Genomic DNA, 20,825 nt, shown 5'->3' on the forward strand with positions numbered 1-20,825 from the left:
CCTGAAGGCAGAACTGGAATTCGGTCCACCTATATATCCCCAACACCTAGTACAGCATAGTGCTTAATAGACTCATGAGAGAGGACCACATGATGACACTAACCAGTACACCATGGCAGCTTGAGGCTTCCTGAGTCCTGCCCAGAGTTCTATGCCGTGAGGCTCTCCTGGGTCTGGCCACTGGAAGAGAATTGCTAGGTCTTAAGTGAAGACATTCCAACTTGTCTGCCATTGCTAGGGTTGCCCATGCCCTTAACCCATTTCGGCCTAATTTGGTCACTTTGTGGTAGGTCTTGGATACCCCAGCCATGTGTTTGCAAACTCATGTCCCAAATTAGGTCTTGGCATATTAGAAATGTAGATTTTTCTAGTCCTACCCCAGACCTTCCGGATCAGAGCCAGCTTCAAGCGACCCCAGGCCATTTGCACATCTGTTAAAGCTTGAGAAGTACTGAGATAGCAGAACAGAGACCTCTTGGAACTAAGGGCTGGCTGGCACTAGGCAGACAATTGCTAATGACAGCCAATAGTAAATGCTATGCTGAGGAAAACTCACCCCAAGAGCTAACCTTGAAAGTTACCTTAACAAATCTTCACTTGTGTCCTGAGCAACAGGAAGCCTAGGGGATGGACTTATTGAGGACTTGTTGGGGTTAGTACTTGTTGGGGACTTGTTGGAGTTAGTGCTTGTTGGGGACTTGTTGGAGACTGGTTAGGGACTGGTTGGGGTTAGGGAACTGGCCTGTGTCCCCTGGCTGAGAGGGCAGGCTTGCTAGTGACTGTCTTTGTAATTCACATGGTTATACTGAGGCTGTTTTCCTCTGGGAAGCCTGCGTATGCAGACTTTGCCTCATCCTAGCTGAACAAGTCCCTGCAGGAGCCTTGGGTTCAGGCAGGACGCTGTTTATCCAGGACGCTGTTTACCCAAGAACTCCTGTCTGTCAGGGACCCACATTCTGTGGCTTGGCCCCGTGTTCCACGTGACACAGACATACCCCCCCCTTTCCTTATTTCCAAATAAGACATCAGAGATCCTCGGTGTTGAATTGAAGTTCTTTTTTGTTTAATGTTTTATCATATATTAATTATGCACAGTGATGGCTTTCATTTCATTTTGACCTTTTCATGCATAGTATAGCCTGATTATTTTCACCCCCTTGAGCCTCTCTTGTCCCCCTCCCATGCCACCAGCTTCTTTCCTCCTTCTGACTAACACCACTACCTTTCATCCCTGGTATTTATGGCCCAGTGAGTCTCGTTAGGATTGCTTGCAGGAGTGGGCCAGGCTTGTTTACAGTGCACACTTGCCTGAGCAGTAGAGGTGTAGCATGTACTGGCCATGGCTGAGCAAGACCATTCCCCTCACTAGCCTGCATAGCACCTTGTGGGGCAGTCAGTGAAGGTTAGCCAACAGGGAGGGAAGGTGTTTCCAGCACAGCTCCCGTTACAGGAGCAAACAGAAATAGGGACCTCCCATTTAGTTCTGGTAGGCAGTGAACAGAGGTGACATTTGTGCAGAGTGTCCGAGGGGTCTTAGGGACCTCCCCGAACAACAGTTTTTACAGCAGCATCCCACTCACATAGGGCACTGGGATTTTCATTCCGTAACCTGTGGCTTCTGGGAGCAGCTATGTCCACCCACACACTGTACCTCCATTTAAGCTTTCCACATAATGTTTGATTGACTTATAGGTATCAGATTTCCTAATGGTCTTTCCATGTATCATCAGTGTGGACTGACAACCCTATCTTGTCCTTCCCCCACCCCCCTGCCTCCCACCCCCTATTTAAACCTTTCCTGTTTCCCGCTTCCTTCTGCTATTGCGTTCTAGTACTTCCCCTTAGAGAATCTTCTCCTTCCTCTCCCATTGGCCTCTCTCTAGGTTTCTAAGCTCCACACACATTCTTTCTCACATAAATGCACATATATAAAAATTAGAAGCTGGGCTCTACATGCGGGAGAGGACGCCCACTGCCTGTCTTCCTGAACCTAGACTTTCTGCACCCTAATGCTTCCAGTCCCGTCCATTTCCCTGCATATTTCATAATTTCATTTTACGGCTGAGTAAAGTTCCACGCGTGCATGCGTGCGTGTACCGCATTTCCATTATCTGTTCATCGGATGATGGACATCCCGGCTGAATCCATTTCTTAGCTGTTGTGAAGGGAGCAGCAAATGTCTCTGTGGTAGGATGGGGAGTCTTCTAGCACAGGTGAGGAGAGTAATAGCTGGGTCCGATGAAAGTTCTGGGTTCAGTTTTTAGAGAAAACTCCAGGCAGGAGGCCACAGTGGCTGCACCAGCACGTTCCCACTGACAGTGAGTGAATGCTCACGAATGCTCGCCTTTCCACAGGCCCTGGATAGCATTTGTTGTCATTTTTTTTTTCCTTTTTAATAGCCATTCTTATTGGGATAAAATGATATTTCGAAGTAGTTTTAATTTACGTATCCCTGGCGGCTGGGGATGTTGAGCGCATTTTAAAATATTTATTGGCCACTCATATTTCTTCTTTTGAGAATTCTCCGTTAAGTTCCTTGGCCTAATTTTTCACTGAGTTTTTATTTATTTATTTTTGTTTAGGGTTTTTTTTAATTGTTGTTGTTCTTTGAATGTTTCAGATATTAATCAGCTGTCAGATATAAATCAAGGAGTTTTCTCCCATTCTGTAGGCTGTCTCCTCTATGAACTGGGTTTTTTTGTGGGGAGTTTTGTTTGTGTAGGCCTTTAATTTCACGAGGTTGCACTTGTCAGTAGTTAACCTTACTTTCTGAGTGACTGGAGTCATGGGAAGAAGATCCTTAGCTATGCCTGGGCTTTGCCCCTTAACAGCTTCAGTTTCAGGTCTTACACTAATGTCTTCATGCACATTGAGTTGATCTTTGCACTGGCTTAGAGAAAGGAGCCAGCTGAATTCCTCTGCCATGATAGCCCATTTTCCTAGCACCATTGGTAGGTGCTAGGAAGGTAGACAGGCTATCTTTTCTTCAGTAGTTAGTTGGTTGGTTGGTTGGTTGGTTGGTTGGTTGGTTGGTTGGTTGGTTGGTTGGCTGGCTGGCTGGCTGGCTGGCTGGCTGGCTGGCTGGCTGGCTGATTGGTTGGTTGGCTAGCTGGCTGGCTGGCTGGCTGGTTGGTTGGTTGGTTGGTTGGTTGGTTGGTTGGTTGGTTGGTTTGATTTGGTTTGGTTTGGTTTGGTTTGCAACCTTATAGTGGCAGTCAGTTGACTGTGGCTGCAGGCTTGTATCAGCTCTCACTTCTCTGCCATATCTGAGTCTGTTTTCCCGGCAATACCTTGCTGTTTTTATCACTATAGCTCTGTAGTATAACTTGAAATCAGATGTGGTGATAACTACCACACGATTCTTTTTGCTCAGGGTTGCTATGGCTAGCAAGGGTCCTTTATGATTCCCTGTGAGTTTTAATTGAGTTTTTTTTTTCTGTAAAGAATGATGTTGGTAGTTAATGGGCATTGAATCTATAGATCACTTTTGGTAGGTAGTTTAACAAGTTAAAGTCTTCTGATCCATGAGTGTGGAAGAGCCTCTCTATCTTCTAGAATCTTCATAAATTTCCTTCTTCTGCACTTCAATGGTTTCATTGTACATGTCTTTCGCTTCTCTTGTTAGATTTGTTCTATATTTTTGAGATGATTTCCCTGGTTTCTTTCAGGTATTATTTATTTACATCATTCATATATAGGAAGGCTGCTGAGTTGTGGATGTGTAACTTTGTATCCTGGTGCTTTACTGAAAGTGTTTATTGGCTCCCAGAATTTTCTGGTAGTCTTTAGGGTCTCTAAGGTATTAAATCATTGAATTTGCAGATACAGAAATCTGACTTCTTCCTTTTCTCTTTGTGTCTTTTTTTATTTCCTTCCTTCTCCTCTTGCCCTGGGTAAATTTCAAGCACTATACTGAACAGGATACAGTGGATACCTTGGTCTTGTTCCTGATTTTGGTGGAGGTGTCTTTTCTCCAGTTAGCATCATCGTGGTTTTCCTTCATTGTACACACCCTTTGTTGTGGCTCCTCCATCCCTAGCCTCCCTCCCTCCCAGGGCTTTATAATGAAAAGGTCTTTTGACAAAAGCTTTTATTGCGTCCATCAATATGATTCCTGCCCTTGAGTACATTGTGTGATACATCACACTTATTAATTAGCATATGGTAAATCATCTCTGCTTCTCTAGAGTGAAGCCAACTTCCTTATTGTAAGTAATCCCTTTGGTATGTCCTTGAATTCAGGGCACAATATTTTATTGAGTTTTTCAGTATCTAAGTTCATCGGGGAGCTTGGTCTATAATTTTCTGTTTTGTTGTATCTTTCTTTGGCTTGGGTGTCAGGACATTGCTAGCTTTGTGTGTGAGTGTGCATGTGCACACATGTGGAGGTCAGAGGACAACTGGAGAAGTGGATTCGTTCTTTTCTTTATACCTGTGATGGTTTGTATATGCTTGGCCCAGGGAGTGGCACTTTTAAAAGATGTGGCCCTGTTGGTGTAGGCGTGGCCTTGTTAGAGTAGGTGTGTCACTGTGGGTAGGGGCTTTTAGACCCTCGTCCTAGCTGCCTGGATGTCAGTATTCTGCTAGCAGCCTTCAGATGAAGATGTAGACCTCTCAGCTCCACCTACACCATGCCTGCCTGGATGCTGCCTTGATGATAATGGACTGAACCTCTGAACTTGTAAGGTGGCCCCAATGAAAAATGTTCTTATAAGAGTTGATGATCACGGTGTCTGTTCACAGCAGTAAAACCCTAACTAAGACACTGCCTAATGTGTGTCCTGTAAATTTCATAAGGAAAGGCATGATGTTGGTTCTCTGACTGCTTTGTTCCCATAACCAACAGTGCTTTCCTGTTAGAGATGCAGGGTGGATGCTTGAAGAATGAACAGATTCTCCCTGTACAGATCCTGTACTGGTAAAGAGACATGGTCATGGTGTCTGTTCACAGCAGTAAAACCCTAACTAAGACACTGCCTAATGTGCGTCCTGGGCATCTGACCCAGGTATCAGGCTCAAAAGGAAACACTTTACCCACTGAGCCATCTCACCAGCCCATGTTTGGCTTAGTCTTGTTTTTCTAGGCCCTGAGGGACATCATTCATTCATTCATTCATTCACTCATTCATTCATTCATTTGAGGTCATTCTGATTGTTAATGTAGACACTTAGAACTGTGAGCCTTCCTCTTAGGACTGCTTCCATTATATTCTAAGGTTTATGTATGACCAGTATGTATTTATTCAATTTTAAGACTTTTTTTTCCTTGTTGGTCTGATATTGTAGAACAGTCCCATCTTTCAGGGAGCTGCATATCAGGCCAGATTATGCTCTGCAGGGAGAGGGAAAAGGATAGGGGTGGGCAGGGCACAGAATGAAGCCAAGGCAGCCCTGTTAAAATGGCACTGGAGATGAAATAAAGATAGGCTTGGTATAAAAGGATAGACACCTGCCCGGAAATAGAGGTTCCGAGAACTGACTGAGCCGATGATTGCCGAACTCCATCTAGACTCTCCCAGCTCCTAGAGCCCTGTCGTGCATCCTGGACTTCCTCTGCTATGGATGCTCCCATCCTCCCTGCTTGGTACTCCTGTGAGTGATCAGAGGACAGGCATTGTCCTGGACAGTGCTTTACGATGCAGTCTCAGGAGCTGGTCCCACCTCTGTGATTTCCCTCAGGGCAGCAGTTGTGAATGCTGGCTTGGGCCCTGTGCAGCTCTCATTACTGTCCTGTGTGCTACTTGTCATCATGGTGAATGTTCTCCTGTACACTTTGGTTCCTACCATATTTTCGGCTACCTGAACGTCCTGCAGATCTGACCCCGAGTTTCTTTTCTTACATTACAATGTCCTCGTTGTCAGGTTTCAGAACATAGTCTTAGACCGTTTGCTGGGTGTTTCTCAAGCATGGTTCACTGAGGGTTTGGGGCTGTCAAGCCACCACAGCAGCAAATGTCTCTTTAAAGTGGCATTGCCCTTCTCCTACGTGGGCTGCCAGTACCAGGCACCCAGCACCAAGGGAAGAAGGTTTCCCACAGTGTTCCTGGTTCCTGTTCTTCTGACTGTTTTTCAGCTTACCCAGTTAATTCCCTGGAAGCTCTCATAGACTGCCCTCAGGATCACCTGACATCTTGCGTCTCCCTCAGTTGAAATCGTAAGACAAATCATGAGTCAGTTTTCCAGCCATCCTCCAGGGTCTGGGTAAAAGCTGCGTGGAATTGTCAGGGAGACCTGGGTTCCAATTCTAGGTCAACCACTTGCTTTCTGTGTAACCCTGAGCAGGCAGGCCCTCAACTGTGTTGCTGCTACTCAGATATCATGATATGTCAGCATTGAGTGCTTCATTTAGTAATATTAAACAACTTTTCACTGGATGCATACCTACTATGTATCAGCAACATCAAGAGCCCTACTAGGATACAGTGGTGGGCAATTTTAGCAAGAACCTTGCCATCATGAAATGTTATCACTCTAGTGGAGAAAAATATCACCAACTGCATGGTCATGCAATAGATAATGATGACAAATGTGGGGGAGGGCAGATATAAAAAAGGAACAGAGTGAGGCCTTGCAAAGACTGTGATCAAAATAGTGCCCTTCCCAGTGCTATAACTCTGCACCTCTCTTTCAGGTACCTGGAAGGAAACCATTTAACAGCAGTGCCCAAAGAGTTGTCTGCCTTCCGACAGCTGACCCTTATGTAAGGAGCCTGCCACTAGCCAGGCATTTGTTTCTCCTTCCTGGGGTGGTGGGCTGTAGAGACTAAGAGAGAACAGTGCTTCAGCAAATGTAGCAATTCTCACCCTGCATGGCTGCAGGGTGCAGGGAGAAGCAGATAACTGGGGGGGAATATAGACCAGGCTGAAGTGGAAGGGTTTGCCCAGTGAGGCCTGTGTGTAGAAATAGCCAAGGCATAACATCATGGGCTGTGAACTACCTTCCTATTGGATTGGAGGGAGCCTCTGACCTCTCCAGGCTCTAAGCTGAATTCCTGAGTGTTTTGGAATTTCAGTTGCTTGCAAGCTGTGGCCACACTTAGCTCTACCAGGAATACAAACAAGCATTTCTTCTTCCTTCTTTGGTTTCCTAGAAAATGTCTCAAGTGATGGTTTAAAGCAAGGGCCTTCAATAATAGCTGCTACAAGCTTCAAGCCTTCCAAGAACCAGATAACCCCTGAATACAATGCAGAGAACATGAGGCAAGGCCCATGAGCTTTGTCCCTCAACAATCTCACTGCCTTGCCTTATTGGAACCCAGAAGGGTAAAATTATGCCCTGAGCAAGTGGTAATGAAAGAAGCCATGTCTGCTTGAGAGGGCAAAGGAGCCAGTCCACAAGAGACAAGAAGGGTTCTTTCACAAAGTCAGAGGCCCACTAATGAAAAGTCCCAGAAAGCCACCATTTGGTCCCCATTCTTGTTCTCCAGAAACCAACATCTCATGAGCATTTCTCAAACTCAGAGCTATGGACATCTGAGACTAGATATCTATTGGTTAGGGGAATTGTTGTGATTATTATGAGACACTCAGCAGTGACCTTGGCTTCTATTAGATGCCAGTAGCGCTTTACCCAATAGTGACAGCCAAAAATGTCTGTAGACATTATCAAATGTCATGGCAGAACAAGAATGCCCAGTTGAGAACCACTGCTCTGCTGTGTGGAATTGCCCAGGGAGAAGCTGTTGATGCTGTCATTCCATACTGTGGCTACACCTAGGTACAACATTTAAGTCAAAATATCTAGGCTTGGAACCCTGGATTCACAAGATTTAAAAGCTCCTTGGGTGCCTCCAATGTGCAGCTAATATCACCTTGCTGTTCTGGAAATTTATCTCTGAGGAAAAAGCCAAAGGGTGTGGTTGATAGAGATGTCTTCTCCTACCAATTTTGTTTCCCCCTAAGAGATGAATCAGATGGAATGAATAAACAACAGAGAGAGCACTGGTGATAAGAACTGATCAGGAAGCTGGATGTGGTGATGTACACCAGCAGGATTTGCTGAAGGAGGTGGAGGCAGGAAGATCACAAGTTCGAGGCCAGCCTGGGCTATGCAATTTTTAACGGTGGTGGCACACACCTGTAATCCCAGCACTCAAGAGGCAGAGCCAGGCAAATCTTTGAGTCTGAGGCTAGCCTCGTTATACAGAGTTCCAGAATCGCAGGGCTCAACAGAGAAATCCTGTCTTGAAAAAGACAAAATTGATAGAGAAAAGAAACATACTAGAATAAAGAGAAATGTTTTCTTATGTGTATGTTTTGTTAGAATAGAATGTACAACTACACATGTAATTGAATGATTTAATCATTGAATAAGTAAATAAATGGATGAATGAGTAGGCTGTGACAATGTGAATGGAAAAATAACATCTGGATCAGTGTATTATAAGTAAATGGATGGATGGGAGCAGGATAAGTGCATGGATGAGAAGGTAAGTGGATAAATATGAGAATGGGTAGGCATACAGATGGGTAAGTAGAGGTGAGCGGGCATATGTTTAGACAGATGACCAAGTATGACAGGGAGTAATAGGCAGGTGGGTGAATGGACAGATGAATGAGTGCGTGGATAGATGGGTGAATGGGTGTGCGTGTAATAACACATGGGTTGATTGATGGGTGGCACACTCAAGTGATAGCTGTGGGCTCCCTTTGGTGCTGCTAACAATATTGTGGCTTTTCTGTTTCTCTTTACCTAGTGACCTGAGCAACAACAGCATCAGCATGCTGACCAATCACACCTTCAGCAACATGTCCCACCTCTCCACACTGTGAGTATGAACACATTTCATCTTTAACCTCTGCGGGCATGGCCATCTAGTCTTGGAGCCCCAGTCCTAGGTACCTTGTGCCAGTGGTCCTCATGGCTTTGGCTGTCCCACTGAAAGGCAGACCTTAGTCATCAGAAGATGCCAGTTGGAGAGGTAGGGGTCTGGCAGATGGAGGAACAAGAAGCTAATTACCTCTGAAGAAGGCTGTCTTTGGAATGCCTTCTGGGATCCATGCGTGTTCTTTCCCAGTGGAGGGTTTCCTACACAATTATATTTTGCTCAGACCCATTTATTTCCCATTAGCTCCGCATGTTGTAAGCACACACCATTTGACAGTGGAGGGAGGTGGTAGGAAAGCTGATTAGAGAGCCAGTCTGCTGTGGAACGTGGGGGTGGGGGAGGGGGCAAACTAAGGAGCTTCATGGAGTAGCAGGAGGTTTCTCTTCTCTCTGTATTGCGGTACCTTTGTCGATATATTAAGTCAGAGAAGTTGGAGGAAACATTTGCGTTGACGGGTCCACTGTGTAAAGAGTGCACCCACAAGAACAGGGGCCGTCATCAGCCTCATATTTCTCCTTTCCACAGGATCCTGAGCTACAACCGGCTGAGATGCATCCCTGTCCATGCCTTCAATGGACTAAGGTCCCTCCGAGTGCTGTGAGTCACTGGTACTGGGGTCAGCTTAGATAGTACTGGGTAATAGCATGAAGTGCACAGAGCTCTCACTTCCCACTGTCCTTTGGGCACAGCCCATTCATTGCCACCCAGCCACCCTTACCTACTCAGTGGGGTAATGGGGATGTGCTCTGAGTGAGGCATTCCTGAGGTTCAGCCACTCTGGAGCCTTTAGCTAAGCGCTCACCCCTCAGGTCTGCACTTGTTTGTGTATCAGATAGGCCACCCTCCACCCCACCCCATGACTAGGGTACTAGGGTACGATAACCAGTCCTTCTCCTTCCTCATGAGCACACAGTAGGGCTCTGTGATGAGCAGGCTGCTCACGGGTGCTCGCTCTGACTTCAGAAGGGTAAACTCCCTCTGCAAAGACCCGAGATCACAAGCTGGAAGCCCACAAGCCATCCAAGCTCAAAAGGTTGGCTTACAACATTCTTGTTCAAAAACCAAAACTTTTAGAGCTGGATGTGATTGGCACACATGTGTAATTCCAGCCCTTAGGAGGCTGAGGCAGGAAGAATGAGCTCAAACCCAGGCTAGACTAGTTAATGACTTTGAGTCTAGCCTGGACTACTTAACAAGATCCTGTGTCAAAAAGAAAACAAAAACAAAAAACAAAAATTGAAGCTTTAATATGTTGCCGGCATTGACGTATCCCCAACAGACCCTGATTTAGACATTCTCTTGGGAAATCTAGAGCCTGGGCCGTACCTATGCTCTTCCTGCTAGTTTGCAGTCCGGGCTGTACACTCTGTAGCCTCCACACTCATGCACACACAGAGACGAGCTGCACACAAAGCCTAGAGGGGCCTGCAGAACCCTCCTGATTCCCAAGCACAGCTCTGCCCCAGCCTCCCTGTCTTCTCAACCACAAACATCAGACGATGGTGCTAATTGCCTTCCCATTAAATGAGATGCTGTGTCTAAAGCACGTGGCACAGCTCTGGCTACTGCCAGTGTGGAGTAAATACTGATCTGTTATCCGGGCCTCAACGGGAGCTTGAGCAAGAGGACGCTATGCGGCTCCAACTCTTGTCTGACTCGTGTACCTTTCTGCCTTGCACTGTTTTATTGATAAAGAAAGATGTCACAGCTTATTCCTCTGACTGTCACCTGCCCTTGAGGGATCTCCTCCTGATAGAGATGTCACCCAGCTCTTAACCCTCATACCCATTTATTTCCATCCCGTCAATATTATAAGAGTAACCCCCGTACTTGAAAGGGGGAGGCCTGGCCATTCCTTCTCCTGATCCTTTATAAGAATACTGTGAACTTGAGAAGATGATGCCCATTTTAGAGATGGGGAAAACTGAGACCTGGCCGATGAAATAACTAGCCAAATCTACTAGTCATGAGGTAGCTGAGTCTGGCCTCCTGCCTCAAAGCCATCAACAAACAGCACCCAGCAACCAGGTCCAACTCCAGAGGCCCTGGGCTGATATGATTTATTAAGACCTGCAAAACACCCATGTCAGCTACAGCTCCCGCCACATGTCATCTGCACTGTTATTAAAAATCAATTCTCCGGGGGCAAAGAAGTGCCTGAGCTGACAGTGTGCAATCTGTTACTGTCACTTACCTGTTATCCACTTTCTCCGGGGACTTTGGGGATGGAAACATCAGTGAAACCATTTCCTTGTTTCCAAATGAATGCAGTGGTGGATAGGTCGCAGCCAGCCAGCCCAAAGCCAGACCAGCTCCCCCCTACTACCCCCTGCCTGCTAGCCTCTGTCCGCCCCAACTCCCAATCTGCCATCCGTTCATTCTGATGCTTCTAGGGATAGGTTGGATGGCAGGAGACAGAACTGCCAGTTTTAATTGAATCTCTGTGCTTAGGTTCAAGACTTGGAGTCACTCTGTTGGGGATAATTCAAAGAATCTGAAAGAGAAAAATAGGTTTTCCCTGTCCATCTGTCTGTTTCCCGGGGGTGTTTACAGCCTGCCAGGGGCTCCCCCCCACCCCACCCCCGTGTGTCCTACCCCAGCTCCACTGCCATCACGGGGTCTCTGAATACCTGTATGCATTCAGCACCAGGGTGTTTGCTTCTTGAGTTAAGAGTCAGCAGGCTTTAGCATGATCATTCTAGAATCAGTGGGTCTTAGGGATAAAACCAATCTTAAAGCCTCTCTCTCACTCCAACCAAGCACCTCAGTGGGGAGCAACCATTTTCTGCATAAGGACCAATTCAGGAAAAATAACAACATTTATGGGCTACATTTTTATGATATTTGTATCCTTTCTTCTTGTAATTGCACATGTAGGAATTTACACTGCAGAAAAACCCAAGATGAGGGAAAGGCTCTATAAATCTGGGTCTTTGTTGCATTGTTATTTTTAACCTAAATTTTAAATATTACCTACTGGGACACCAATGGGGAGGTGTATAAAGAGATTATGACACAGCAAGTCAATGAAGTGCAGTTATTAAAAGAGATAAAGATGAAAACTAGAAGTGGCTGGGAAAGGGCTGAGTATTTAGCGATTGTGTGGGAAAGGAAACTTAATTCTATCTTGTAAACATTGACACCTATGAGCAGAGACTAAAGGGAACAAGGTTTCCAATACTATCAGCTCTGTAACAAGTAAGAAAGGATGGAGACTGCTACATAGTGACAATTTAGGGAGTTGAACAAAAGGCGAGGGGGTTGGGGTTGCTTGTTGTGTTGTGTTGATTTATGTGTATTACTTTGGGTGAGTATGGACTGCAGCATGCATGGAGAGGTCGGAGGACACCTTGGGTGTTGGTTACCAACATGAGGGAGATGTTCCTCCTGTTCATGGCTGTGGTCACAGGCTAGCAGGCCCTTGAGCTTCCCGGGATTTTCTTGTCTCTGTGTCCCATCTTGTATAGGAAAAGAGGGGTGACAGATAGTGCTACTGCTGGTTCTAAGTGGCTTCTGGGTATCTGGACTCAGCTATGTGAGTGCCTTGCCCAATGAGCTACCTCCCTGGCCCCAGTAAGTTTGTTTTCAATCAGGAATTGCATTAGCTATAATGACATTGGAGCGTTTGTATATTCTCCTCCAGTTTCTGAAGGATTTCATTATGTTAGCGAAATCTTCAAAAATAATGAGAGTCCCATAAATGATGCTGTTTGGCACCAAGAGGAGGAGAAGTATGAAGGTTTAGCCACAGATAAGGTCCAACAAGGCTATAGAAAGATAATAAGAGACCTGGAGGTGGGGTGCAGGGTGTGTGTGTGTATGTGTGTGTGTGTTGTACATGTATCTCTGTCTGCCTCTGTGTATGTGTGTATGTGGGGGGGGTGTACATGTATATGTATATTTCTGTCTAACTCTGTGTGTGTGTCTCTCTCCCTATCTTTGTCTGCCTCTCTGTCTCAGTCTCTCTCTCACTCTGCCTCTTCCTCTACCTTTCCCTCTACCTCCCTCTGTGTGTGTGTGTATTTGCCTATATATGTCTGTCTATGTGGCTGACCATGTGTATCTGACTCTGTCTGTCTGAGTGCCTATGTCTTTTTCTGCCTCTATCTATCTTTCTGTCTATCTGTGTGTATATGTATGTGTGTATGCATATATGTATGTCTCTGTCTCTCTGTCTCTGTATGTGCCTGTGTCTTTTTCTGTCTCTGCCTCTGTTTCTGTCTCTCTCTCTCTGTGTCTCGCTCTCTGTTTTTGTCTTTCTCTCTGTGTATCTGTCTATCTGTATGTATATATGTGTTTGTCTCTGTTTCTCTGCTTCTGGTCTCTCTGTCTCTCTCTCTGTCTCTCTCTCTCTCTCTGTCTCTCTCTCTATCTATCTATCTCTTTATCTCTCTCTCTCGTGTGTGTGTGTGTGTGTGTGTGTGTGTGTGTGTGTGTGTGTATGTGTGTGTATTGGTAAGTACTCATCTCAGACAGCAATACAGGGTGGTCAGGAGCCCTGGTACAAAACATTGTGTGAGGAAAAAATATATTTTTCCTACTTTGCTTTCCATGTAAAATAGCTAGCAAGAACATTCTTGTGGGCATTCTTGTCCTTCTTTGGGGATCTGCACACTCTTTGGGATCTCTGCCCCACACAGAGTCACATGCCTTGTGTGTATGTGTGTGGTCCTAAATGTCACTCCCCAACCCCACACAAGGGCACCTGGAATCATTTAGGACAGGGAGGGCTGCTCCAGTGCGTAGACTGCATCTCAGTTGTCCTTGTAAATCATAACCCATTGATCTGCAGGTCTGAAGACCTCAGCAGCTCAATGCATAGCAACTGGGAGCAAGACTGGAAGATATCACAGCCAAAGCTGTTGTTGGGCCCCTCAGTGTTTTTCTATTAGAGCTTCATGACCCTGAGGGGGTGGGCAGCCTCCTTCCCAACTAACCTACCATGGATCTGCCAAACAGCAGGCAGCAGTGAAGGCACCCTCGTCAAGAGCAGGCTGGGGCCAGTGTGAAGCATGGAGAGTGATGTCGCTAAGCACACTGGGAAGGGATGAGCACTGCCTGGAGGACCACTCCTTCCAGCTGTCCCAGGTGCCCCCAAGTCAAGGACAGCTTACATCTGGCAAATCACACCCAGAATGCATTGGCACGAGGATGACCATGGAGGACTGTCTGAGGAGGAAGGAGAATTCTAGATCATTGGTTCTCAACCTTCCTAATGCTGTGACCCTTTAGTACAGCTCCTCATGTTGTGGTGACCCCCCCCCAACCATAAAATTGTCTTTGCTACTTCATAACTGTAATTTTGCTACTGTTGTTAATCATAATGTAAATATTTTTTGGAGCTAGAGGGTTGCCAAGGGGGTCGAGACCCACAGATTGAGAATCTCTGGTCTAGACTGTGATTCTGCATGTACAAGGCCCTGAGTATTTCACAGGAGAAGGGAAATTGAGCCCTGACCAAAAACAATAGGAGAAACCCCTAGCTCTTTCCCCATGAACTGTAACCTTCACGTCTCACCCCAGACACAGGTGATATAGGTGGGACTATGAAATGTGAAGTTTTACTCCCTTATTAGCATATACTAATCACACGCAGCAGTGAGTTTCATTGTGACATTTCCAAGCATGTGCATCATATGTTGTAATCATATTCACGCCCCATTTTCTTCTTGTCTGCTTACCACTCACTGGTCACCTTCCTCTTCCCCACCAACTTCTAATTTCATGGTACTTTAGTTGTTCATGTGATACAGTGACTTACTCCTGACAGGAGCAGTTGACCAGTAGTTCCTTGGTGTTACCGAAAGGAGCATAGATGTGGGTTTTCTTAAATACTTTTAAACTTTTATTCTTTTCCTTTTATATGTATTGTGTTACGCCTGCCTATATGGGCTGTTATGCTGTCCATAACTCACACAGACCAGGTTCACATCCCTGTGGTGCTGAGATTCGAACCTGGTTTCTCTGGAAGAACAGTCAGTGCTCCTAACTACTGAGCTCTTCCTCCAGCCCCTAAAGCTGAAGGGTTTTTGGTTTTGGTTTAGGGTTTGGGTTTGGGTTTTTTTTTTTAAAACATGAGCAGGAGTACCTTACCAGTGGCTATACCACTGTAGAAAAGGCTTCTCCGTCTCCCAGAAGCCTATAGATCATCATGGAGGGATGGAGTCTCCAAAGGCCTTCCTTCCTAACTGTTAATGGCATATAAATCCTCAAGGATGGAGCTCCCCGCCCAATTCCCTCCCTGCCCATCTAGACAGAAAGTTGACAGGTCCAGTCAGTCTTGTTCAGATCTTATACAAGGAATCATTGGAGCTTTGAAGCCAAGAATACATCAGCTGGATCCTGTCCGGAAGTTAACCACCTCCCCTGCTTCCTCCAGTTCTTATGGATTTTCTACGCTCTCACAGATTTCACCCAAGCCATAGGAGGGGTCATACAGATATCCGTTTGTGTCTGAGCACTCCATGGCCACTTCCTCTCAGCACTGTGGTAGTTATGTCACCACAGTTACCACTGGGTAGTACAAAGAAGCTTCTCTGGCCAGTTGTCACAGCGACACTAAGCTTGTCACAGCGACACTAAGCTAAACTATAAGTGTGGTTGTCTCCAAGGCACTTGGACGTCATGACTACTTATAAAAACCAACCAAAGACTACCACAATAGTAGATTCCCCCGTGATGTCTCCTGCCATGGGGTTTTGGCCAGCTTTCTATCACCAGACTTGAATTCCAATGTGGATCAAGCCTTAGTTCTAAGCAGAGCCTGGTCAGTTACCCCTCCTCCGCACCCCCCCCACACACACACACAACTGATTTGTTACTGTTTCGCCAGTGGGCACATGATGCCTGGCCAGTCAGTTCTCTGGAACATCAAGTGAACAGTGATCTCCCTGATAGCAGCCAGAATAGCACTGTCTGTCACTATGAGAGCTAGTCACTGGGTGGGGAGGGCTTCCAGCTCAGTTCCAGCTTGCCTTGTCTATGCCCTTGAGCCCTGAGCCCAGAGCATGTGGCATCTCCAGCAATAAAGGCTTCTCACCTAATTCTCATGGGCAGATACCTGTGTTGTTTGGGGTCCTTGGGCCACCAAACACTGGGACGTTCACTTAGTAACCTGTGGCTTCTGGAGCCAATAGTACCTTCCACACATGGTGCCTCCATTCAGACTCTTTATTTTTTTAAAGTAAGTAAATATGAGGTTTCCCTATGACATTTTCATACATTTTTAGTTTTGATTGATCTTCCCACCATCTTCTCGCTCCTGTATCCCTGCCTCCCCATTTTCCCTGTCATTCACCAGTTAGCACTTAGAAAACACTCCATTCTTTCTGCGTAGTCTAAAACCTGTACGTCACAATCTGACCATTGGTCATTCTCCTTTGACAATCAGAAACTGAGGCTCAAGAGAGAATAAGCCACTTTGCCCAAGGCCATACAGCTGGTAAGTGGCGGAGACAGAGTCTGAAAGCAAGCAGCCTGGCTCCAGGAGAGATGGATTAGCCACTATCAGAACACTGAACAGACAGTATTAGCCACAGTTGATCAAGCACGGAACATCTGGAACTCTGATGGTTCCATTAGTCAGGTGTGGGAACTGAGGTCCAGAAAAGCAGCTCATCCCTGCCTGAGTCTCCCCCAGGTTCATAGAGTTTGAAAGTACATCCTCTTCCCTGCCAAGCCCTCATTCCCTCCACCCCTGCTGCTGCTCTAGACAGACAAATGTCTGTGCCCCTCAACAATGGCAGCAGCAACCGATATCATGAGCTGTGGCCCTGGGAACCACAGAAGGGTGGCTGGGCTGGGTGAGTATGGTGGCTCACTGGGGTCACATGCTAACCTGTGCCTTCTGCCCCAGGACCCTCCATGGCAACGACATTTCCAGTGTTCCTGAAGGCTCCTTCAATGATCTGACATCCCTTTCCCACCTGTAAGTAGCCTCTTCCTTAAGGTGCACTGGCTCAAAACAGAACATGGTAATGGTGACAGTCATCACTTTGTGTATATTCTGTCCTCGTGTTAGGCATTTGGCCCTCCGTATGCACAGGGAACTAGCTCCAGGAGCCCCAGTAACCCACAAATGCTCAAGTCACTTATGTACAGTGAGATGGCATATGTGTACAACACCACACCTTCTCCTATGTGCTTGATATAGTCTCTGGAGTACTTAAGATACCTAGTACGACTGTAAATGCTTTGTAAATAATGGTTATACTATTTTGAGTGTGGAATAAGGACCCCCAAATTGTCCAGGTTTATATGTATTCACTACACGTGAAACTGAAAAATTATTTTTGTCCCATAGTTGGTTAGACTTGCAAACAGGAAACCTGAGATTCAGAAAATGAAAGGGGCTTTGTTTTGAAATACTGTATTCAAACTGTAAGGTTTTGTTTCAGAAGCCTTCAAAGACATCTGACCTGTCATATAGTGACATAGTGTTTGGACCCTTGCTATACCCTAAACACTTTTTTGTTTTGTTTTGTTTTGTTTTCTTTTTCGAGGCAGGGTTTCTCTGTATAGCTCTGGCTGTCCTGGAACTCACTCTGTAGACCAGGCTGGCCTCAAACTCAGAAATCCTCCTGATTCTGCCTCCCAAGTGCTGGGATTAAAGGTGTGCACTACCACTGCCCGGCTACCCTAAACACTTTTGATGAGTTATCTCTTATATTTTTTTACGGCATTAAGGTGGTTTATTCTCTTATTTATGATGAAATTCAGACTCAGGAAAGTTAAAGCATTTTTCCTGAGGCTGCACAGCCCACAGGTAGGCAGCTACGTGCTTGCCTTGACTCCAGTGGGCATATTATCAGCCATGCTGTATTCCTTTCTTATTCCACTCACGGAACTTGAGAGCATGAACGATAGCATCTCATCAAGTCATGAGAGTTCACCTAGAGCTCAGTCCCCTGACTCCCAGGCCAGCCCTGTGTCCATAGCTAGCACTCTCAGACAGTGCCCGGGCACCCACCTCTGTTGGTAAGATGGTGAGACTGTATTCCTCCTCTGTGTACATTTTAATTATTTTCATGTTGTGTACACAGGCTACAGTACTGACATGTATGCATTCTGTACACCAAATATAGAAATAGTAGATAATAGGATATTTTAAAAAATGAATTGTACTGTTTTCTTCCCAATCACTTTGGAGAAGTTTGGGGTGAGCTATGGCTCACCCCCATATCTTCAATCTCCTCCACTTGAAGCTGCTTCCTGAATCGGGGTCCTGGAACAACTCTTTGAGAACAACTCTTCTAACAGACCCTTTGCTTGAGAGTCACATGAGGAGGTGGCCAGAGGTCTAGAATGTGTTCCTTGGAGAGCCAGGCCTGGAGGAGAGTCCAGGACAGAATGTTCCAGAGCATCGAGAACAAAGCCTCAGAAGTGGCTGCCATTGCTGAGGGGCACAGACATCGCTCTGTCTAGAGCAGTCACTTAGGCGGGAATGGAACATCTACTGAATTGGAAATAGACTCTGGAAACTTCGATTTTTTTTTTCTTAGTGGAGATGTATCTTCTAGCCTGCACACTAGACTCCTCTAATTTAGTTTTAAAACCTTGAGTTTTCAGAGAGCCACAGATGGGGAGGAGCCTGTGGGCCAGGCCAGGCAGGGCCTAACTTCCTCTTCTGCCTTCCAGGGCCCTGGGAACCAACCCTCTCCACTGTGACTGCAGTCTGCGTTGGTTATCAGAGTGGGTAAAGGCTGGATACAAGGAGCCTGGCATTGCCAGATGCAGCAGTCCAGAGTCCATGGCGGACAGACTCCTGCTCACCACCCCCACTCACCGGTTCCAGTGCAAAGGTAGGTGTCGCCTGCCCTCACATCCAAGCGCCTGTGGCTTGCAAAAGCACAGCTTATCTCATGCATATAACATAGGTATACTGTATATTTTATCTCTACTTATGATGCACTGTAAATGCCATCTACAAAGTTGTTATATTGTGTTGTTTAGGGACTAATGACCAGTACATGATTAATAAGGGTACAGTTTTGTTCCGGATATTTATGGTCTGTGGTTGGCTGAATCTTCAGATGGGGAATCTGCTTGTGAGAGATCCATGAATATAGAGGGCTGACTGTACTTGCTGGTTCCTTCTCCATATCTTGTCTATAGCTGAGAACATTCTAGCCTACATTCCTCACCCAGGAATATTAGCATTCACATTGTACTGCCTCAAGATTCTTATGTACATGACTTTTAATAAATTTTACATAATCTTTAATAATTCTCTCTCTCTCTCTCTCTCTCTCTCTCTCTCTCTCTCTCTCTCTCTCATGTGCATATGTGCAAACACATACCCAGTACAGTGTATATATGGAGGTCAGGAGACCATTTGTGGGAAATGGTCATGTCCTTCCACCATGTGGACTCCAGGGACTGAACTCAGGTCTTCGGGCTTTGTAGACCTTCTGAGCCACCTTGTCCCTGTACATATTATTTTTACTGGCTCATTATAACTATCCACTCCTAAGTGTTTATATGACAAGGTCTATGTTAGATGTGTTTTTATTCATCATTTTGTTTAACATATTAACATATTACTTACTTAACATATTAACATATTATTTAATTTTTTTGTGTCAGATTAACTCTCCAACATTTTTATGGGTAGATATCTATAATACCCTCAGGTTAAATATTTAGAGCAGCTAAGCCTTAAAGAGGTTGAACAGTCTCTCCCCACTTGGGTTGAGGGTCAAACCCAGAGCCTTGCTCATATTGATGAGCATCTCCTACTGAGCCACATCTGTATCCCAAACTAATTCATAAGAACACAACAACAGGATCCCGACTCTCCCTACCTCTAGAACATGGGCTTCTGACCCTCACAGCCCAGCTGTCTTCCATCACAGCCTACTTAACTGTTTCTAGGGTGAAAATCTCCAGTGTTTCCATTTTCCCTCTTACAGTGAATGTATGAAGATGTTTCTCTGTTTAACATTGTATCCCTAGATAAGAGTCAGAGTCTCCAATGATACCCTATAAATACGTTTTCTTCAAACAGTTTGCAGAATCGATTTCTAAAATGGCTGATAATGGGCTCCGGCTCTCATCGGTGCCCCCTGAGCATCTTTTTCTTGGAGAACCAGGTTCCTTTGTCTTACTTTATAGGCAGAGTATCACCTTTATTTTATCTGCCCTTAATTTTGAAGTATCCCAAATGAAATTTCACAATCTATCTTGCATCTGCTTTGAGCATCCATCTGTTAGTGTCCTTTGCTCGTCTCCGAGAATCTCAATGCTCGGTTTTTATTTTCCCTTTCAAACTGCGCAGTGTCCCATGTGGCTGCTGAAAGCAGAAAACATTCCATTGATTTAAAGCTAATTTTAACTTTCTACTTCCTGCTTCTGAGACATCTGATCTGATACTAGAGGGACTCAAATAGCCCTGAAATAGTGATGCTCAATCTTGACAGGAATCACCTGCAGAACTTTAAAAATCACTACTCAAGGGCAGGGGTTGTAACTGGGTAGAACTGCCTCACATATGAAGTTGGGTCGGATCCCCAGTGCTTGAAAAATAACATTGGTTCTGGGTCCAGCAATCTCTGGATCTAGAGTAACAGTCTAGGCATAGGATTTAGGCTGGTTCTGACTTGTCCTTGTGTGTCAAGAGAAATCTCTGTGCCCCAGGAACCCCTCAGTCAGAGGCAAGCACAGGCAGGTGGTTTCTCTCATTCTGATGTGAGCCCAAGTTGGACCTATTGGTTTCAGAGCTCCCTGGGGCCAATCTGTTCATCTACCTACAAATGGTCACTCATCAGAGTGACTCTCAACCCATCTACAGGTTGAAGACTGTTAGCTCCAGGCTAAAGTTCTGGTATTAAATGGAGCATATATATATATGTGTGTACATATATGTATATGCTCTATATGTCTCCATAACTCATGCTCAAAGCTATCTACAGCAGTAGACATAATCCCTCTATGCAAAGCTCTATGTGAGGACCATGACCTCCTTCCAGCCCTTACCAAAAAAAAAAAAAAAAAAAAAAAA

At 45.6% G+C, this 20,825-nt stretch overlaps 1 protein-coding gene across 3 annotated transcripts in view; it reads left to right on the forward strand.

The window, feature by feature from the left end:
• The window catches only part of Slit3 (slit guidance ligand 3), a 587,044-nt gene that overhangs the window by 520,875 nt on the left and 45,344 nt on the right, over nt 1–20,825 (forward strand). For all 3 annotated transcript variants that reach the window (XM_021178434.2, XM_029484039.1, XM_029484040.1), the window contains 5 exons: nt 6,632–6,700; nt 8,696–8,767; nt 9,353–9,424; nt 16,683–16,754; nt 18,464–18,627. In XM_021178434.2, the coding sequence (XP_021034093.1) occupies nt 6,632–6,700; nt 8,696–8,767; nt 9,353–9,424; nt 16,683–16,754; nt 18,464–18,627 (449 nt within the window). The remainder of the gene's footprint in view (nt 1–6,631; nt 6,701–8,695; nt 8,768–9,352; nt 9,425–16,682; nt 16,755–18,463; nt 18,628–20,825) is intronic.

The sequence above is a fragment of the Mus caroli genome, chromosome 11 (genome assembly GCF_900094665.2).
Source record: "Mus caroli chromosome 11, CAROLI_EIJ_v1.1, whole genome shotgun sequence".
In the NCBI taxonomy this organism is placed as follows: Eukaryota; Metazoa; Chordata; class Mammalia; order Rodentia; family Muridae; genus Mus; species Mus caroli.